At 38.6% G+C, this 6,343-nt stretch overlaps 1 protein-coding gene across 1 annotated transcript in view; it reads right to left on the reverse strand.

The window, feature by feature from the left end:
* Nucleotides 1–3,246: 3,246 nt before the first annotated feature.
* The window catches only part of WDR20 (WD repeat domain 20), a 19,928-nt gene continuing 16,831 nt past the window's right edge, over nucleotides 3,247–6,343 (reverse strand). The window contains exon 4 of the mRNA XM_009328450.1: nucleotides 3,247–4,141. Coding sequence (XP_009326725.1) covers nucleotides 4,088–4,141 — 54 coding nt within the window. The 3' untranslated portion in view covers nucleotides 3,247–4,087. The remainder of the gene's footprint in view (nucleotides 4,142–6,343) is intronic.

A 6,343-nucleotide genomic window follows, 5' to 3' on the forward strand; every position in this document is an offset into this window, starting at 1 on the left:
ACTAGGATGGAACAAATACATAGGCAGAGTTTTAGCAGAGGAAGTGTTCTACACCACTAGAGCGAGAACATCACAAGGAAGGGAGAATTAAACAGCGGAACATAATGGTATAGCTAACTGCTCTTTCTCATTTTATTGAAACTCATACTGGATGGACGCTGTCTTTCCTCCAGTTGTAAGCAGAAAATATGCTCCCGACCGTGGTATCTCAAAGGGCAGTGGGGGGTACATAAAGACAGAGTGACTGGCTGAGTTTTACTGCTCTCGTACAGCTAATCATCTCCCCACTTTGTCATGCTTTCACGTTAGCAGCTCATACCGATAGAACAGAGAGAGAACTTCAACAATAAGGCAATCCAATATTTGTTTCAATACCTAGCATAGGTTTATATATATAAAAATATATATAAAATAAATACATACAAACCTAGCATAGGTTTATATGTACATATAAAAGAAAGGTGTGATGCTAAGCTTAGGAAATGGAATTAAGGACTGCAGCTCTACAGGCAACACAGCGTAACAGTAACCTCCGATTTCTTACCTTTGGAACTCCGAGCAAAAGGTGCCATGAGCTCATCCAGTGTTTTTTCCAGAGAGGAGGATGGTGAGTTGCTTGGTGCTAATATATTTGGAGTTGAGCATGGTGTGCAGCAGTAAAAATGATGGTCTAAAGATAGGTAACTTCTTGTATCTGAGAGATCTTGCTCGCCACAGTTATTAACTTCTTACAAGAGTTAAAAAAAAAAAAAAAAGGCAAATCCTACTACCCACATTTGGCTGATCATTCAGACTCAGAGCTCTCTTACCTAGCGTTATACAGTAGGTCGAGGCTCGTATTATCAAGAGTATGTTCCTGATGGAGATATGTTAATTGTATTGGTAGCTTCCCGTAACCTTTTTCTGGAAACCTCAAACCACAGGTGCTGAAGTTTAAATATTTCAACATTTCAACTAAAACAAACAAAAAAAAATTCCTTGGATCGTGTATGCACAAGATACTTTCCTGTTTTCAAAAGCGTTATTGCAACTGTTTGCTTCTGTAATTAATGTATCAGGTAGGTAATTATTCATACACCAGGAAAACGGTTGTTTTTTTGAAAAAGATTAAGTCAGAATTTTGGTAAGTTTTAACTTGGCGAGAAAAGGCTATCAGAGTGATATCTTGTATGTTAGCAGTCATTCTCTCTCTCATACGCTGTATCTGGGGCTGTCAGGCTGTTATAATGAAAAAGGCAATTTCTCATTCAGCAGATTGGTTTTGCTATGAAAATTGGAAATTTGAAGTGAAGGACCACATTGGAATGTTTTCTTCATTTATTTTACGCTTTCAAGTGGATCTTACACAGTGTGGCACATACGGTGCTTCACGGGTATTTATTTCATAACAAGTTCTTTGCTGTTGTACTTCTGGAGACAACTGACACTTCTCTGGCTGTTGGATTAGTAGGCAAACTTGAGTTTTCTCACCTGCTTTATAGTTAAAATACACTCAACTTTAAACTGCAAACTGGCAAGTATTGTTTCTACCCTCATTCTTCCAGCTAAAATTCCATACTGAGATGATCTGTGTTCCACTCACTTTTAAATGTTTTTTTAACATAGTAGGAAAAAGTTATTTATTAAGAGCTGTATCTATAGTAGAAAACTCTAAGTTCTTTCCAGGTAAGTTATTAGTATCCCTTTTCTTCCTAAAATAATTTTCTTCCATATGGAATAAAGGGTGGGATGGGCAGTTCAAGCTTCTAGATGATTGCCTAATAGTAAAGAAGAGGCTGAAAAAAGAAAAACCACATCTGCTCCTTGTATGCTGTTTAACTATGATCTATAGCAGGGACGTACTCTGCAAACGGATATGCAAGTACCTGCTGTTATTACCCCCATGATGGATACCGCCGGCCTTTCCGTACTGGTTTTGTGTTTGTTTTTCCAGCCAAAGGAAAAAAATCTTATAAAGTTATTACATACTTTCTGAACTGCTTCATTTTGACTCAGAGCGTATGAAGCGCTTGTATAAAAGAAGTCTACAGGGAGATAACTACATTTGTTTTCAGTGACGAGGTTTACCTGTATTTTAACAGTTAAACCCACTATGTTAATAAAACAAAACTGCTGAACAATAATCCTGCTCAGTTTCAGTATTTCCCCCATTCTTCATATTTCAGAAGAACGTAAGTAGGTACGAATTGTAAAGTACAGCTCCATCTTTAATAAAGCAGACAATCTAAATGCCAGCTTATAAATGCATCTGGCAGTTTTCTACACGCTAGCTGCATTACAAGAATAAGACTGGTTAGAAGTAGCTACTGCAGTTGTTTCTCCCCAAGTTTTCATTCATTTCCGGAAAAAAGTTAACTTCTCATGCCTGAAAATGTCCAAAGTTTACTTGCAATTTAAAAAATCTGCCCAGCGTTATGGTTGGGAGAGCAGGAAGGGCAGCAGTGTGATACACGCTCGGATACAGCGCGTGCATACTCGGGCGAGCCCCACGTTCCCAGGCTAGCGGCCTCCGTGCCACTCTGCCCGCCTGATGCCCGGCTGCGAGGCTCAGCAAAAGCCTAACGGTGAATATTGCCACGGAGGGTAAAGGGAAAGATGGGGCGGACACTGCTGTCATTCTGGGGCTTGACATGGCGCAACATCTCTTGGGGGTTTTTTTGATCTTTGCAAGGACTATTGAAAACAATTGGAGTGTTCTGTTGCTGACTGCTTAAGAATAACGTGCGTTCAGACAAGCAGCGTTAAACTATACAAATACACGGATGCGTCTCTCTCCCTAACGCTTACCAGTTTAAGATCCTTGAATTATAAATGAGGTGCCTGATTTAAGACAAACAAGTTGTCTCAGAAACGCATCTACTCCGATGCGTTGACCTAATTTAAATTGCCAAGTCGGAACGTGTACGTCTACTGCTGCTGGATCTTTCACTTCACAACTCCCAAGGCAGACGTACGGGACTGTGTGATTACAAAATCCTTACCCCACAAAGTTGTCTGTCTGCAAGATTTCCACTGTATGACGTATTTAGAGAGAAACCATTAAGACCGAGAACAGAACAATGTTATTTCACTTTCCTAATTGGAACTCAACTGCATTAAATACGAAGCAATGTTCTAGGTGAGGTATTTTTGAAAGGAATTTGTTCTACAAAGTTTAGATGATATTTCTGTACCAAACATTTAATTCAACAAAGGACTGTTTACATCAAAAGTGATGGAATTTGAACAGAAAGTAAACAAAATGCATATTCAAGATAGTTTAATGTGTATTTTCTGAATTAGAAATATCACTTTCTTAAATGAATGAGAATTTCTAGTGTAATGATCCATTACTCCCCTCCCCCATCACTGAATTACATTATTTATACATATAATACAGAGCCGATTGCAGTTGGAAACAACATTATTAAAATAAATGTTTAATAGATACAAAGGATCTTTTCTCCACAACACAGTTTTTCTGGTGCCTGGACACCAATTTTAAAGTAATTCTCTATTAGCATTAAACTATTTAAGTGCAAAACAATTTTGTTTTAAAAATCTATGATTGCAGCATCCATCTTCCTGAATAACATTTTGAAGCCAGAAAGTAATGACTTTCATTTTCCATGAGTGCATTCCAGGCTGTCTTCTAGCCACCTCTGGTTAAAAAAATCAGTGCAAAATAAACAATGGTGAAGTACTAGTTTAACCATTGAACTCACTTGAATTTAAGAAACATACTTTATTTTACACTATATATATATATAGCTCTTATTTATATATTTATAGAGAGAGATTAAATTACACTGGACTCGAAAATATATAAAGAAAAGCAAAAATGTTACTGTTTTTTCCTGCAGCACCAAAGGAAGCTTTTTTTCCCCCAAATGAAAACTCTTCCTTGGGTGAGCAGCCTAGCAGTATTAGCTGTAATAAGAACTCATTACATTATTCCTCTGCAAATTACTATGTGATTCACATAATTCCATGTTTACACTCTGCCACATTATAATTTGTGATGCTCTTTGCCTGAAGAACAGCTCCTGGTTCCACTGTCATTACTTCTTGTCCTGCGTTCAGAGATTTGCTAGCAGTAGTGTGATGGCTATACTACAGTTCCACTTGGAGAATTGGCCTGGTTTTGGGATGACAATAAACCCTGCAAACAAAGCAGTTTACATTAATCCAGCAAGAGAACCTGACGTTAATTTTATAAAGTTCTTAGCCTGAAGCTAAAATGAGTACAATTTATTTTTACCACCACTCGCTTACTTTAGACATCAGCACCTTCTTTCCTACAAAAGGATCTAAGCCACTATTGTACCAGTCAAGCAGCACACAAAAGAGCTTTCAGCAAGTAAGAGAGCGTGTGCGTTAACGACACATGATGAATCTGATGCCAGCATTTGACTTAATCTGCCTTGCATTTGGAGTCATTGTGAACTGTGAAACTTCAAAAATCATACACCAAAAAAGCGATCAGCATTTTATTAGGAGAGCAACAAACCAACCTGTTCCAGCATTAACACGTTTCACCCCTAACCTGATACAGGGAGACGCTCAACCTCTTAGATGCTATCGGATATTACAAGCTTTGAATAGAAAAATAGATCATCTAACCAAATACTTCTTTTGGTAATTTTAAAAGAGAGAATGAAACGCTAAGCAAGAGTTCAGTAAAGATTTCCCATTACAATTTAAGCTTGCATTCAGGAAAACTTTTTTACCAGCTCGTTTAACTACATCGCCATTCAAATAAAATGAGACTTACTTCATTTCAGACATAATCCTGCAACTGCGCGGCGCCCCTTGCTAGGCAGAGGCTACTGTTCCGGATTCAGGCAACCGTACCTTACAGGTAGATATCAATGGATAGATTCCGTTTCAGATTTACATACAGTAGCCCCTTTTTAATCATTCACATAAAAGTAGCTGTATATCAGACTGATGTAGGAAAAGCTTACTATCAAAATACAATTTAGTCTTCTTGCAAGGTCGTTACTTAGTTATAAGAAGCGCCAGCAGGCTGAGGAGCACAACGGCAGCTAAGCTGGAAGCACACCAGTGAGTATCACTGTGCAACTCCTTACTACGTAGGCACGATAAAGCCTCTTAAACAGCTACCGGCTTAGGTAGCTTACCTCAAAGTTAAGATCCTGTGACTCAGATCCATCAAACCAGACAAGCGCAGGCAGCCATTAGCACACAATGTAGAATTAGGTCACATCTTCAGAATCTACAGGAGCTCTTTCTTACTTGGATCCAAGCACTGAAAGGTCACGACTGATGGGAGAAAACCCTGACCATAGACGGAAGAGGTGGAAGGAGGGCTGGACTGGCTGGATTCAAGTCAGCAAGTTTCTACCAAAACCAGAGCCTGCCCTTTTAAAAAACATCTCATCTACCCGTTCAGACACATTATGAATCTGAATACATTTGCAGGAGTTACAGCAGACAGTTTGTGTGCGTGCATGTGTGTATATACGTGCACACATTTTATATTACCTTTATAGATCATAAACTACATGATTTATAAAGTTCTTAGCCTGAAGCTAAAATGAGTACAATTTATTTTTACCACCACTCGCTTACTTTAGACATCAGCACCTTCTTTCCTACAAAAGGATCTAAGCCACTATTGTACCAGTCAAGCAGCACACAAAAGAGCTTTCAGCAAGTAAGAGAGCGTGTGCGTTAACGACACACGATGAATTTGGTGCTTAATTTGGTGCCTTCATAGATCACACCTGCAGGGACTAGAACACTTTATTTTTTACTTGTTTATGTAGTGGATATCTCATTCAAACACTGTTGAGGTAGACTGAAGTGGGTTGGTCTTTAAACTTGATGGACATTCAGGATGTGCAAAGATACTGCGTATTTCACGAGAAGAGAACAAGAAGTTTCCTAGTTAAGGAATAGATGGTGAAAAAAAGGCAGAATTTTAGAGCAAACCACCGAAGCACTTCTGAAGATCTTTACCAAGAGAGCTTTGTTTGAAAGTGATGAAGATGAATCAGAACTCTGTAGTTCATTACCGAAGCATTCTTCAGAAGTCTATTAAATCCAGCAGCAACTGGAAGGCCTTCCTTGCCAGATTACATCCACTAAGCAACTTTCGAGTACCCCGGAAAAAGACGTCCAAAGGTATTATTTTCAGTCTTTAATAAATCAGTGATCCAAACTGTTCGTATGCAAATATATGCTTTATAAGCACAGAGAAAGTACCAGGGATGGCATAATATGAAGTCTTTTTCAACAGGCTCACAACCATGCTGTACCGACGAAGAGAAATAAGCTCTATTCTAATATCAGATTTACACTGCAATGCAACCAATTGTTGGGAAACAAAATGAAGAGT

Source organism: Pygoscelis adeliae, unplaced genomic scaffold, assembly GCF_000699105.1.
Source record: "Pygoscelis adeliae isolate BGI_AS28 unplaced genomic scaffold, ASM69910v1 Scaffold130, whole genome shotgun sequence".
In the NCBI taxonomy this organism is placed as follows: Eukaryota; Metazoa; Chordata; class Aves; order Sphenisciformes; family Spheniscidae; genus Pygoscelis; species Pygoscelis adeliae.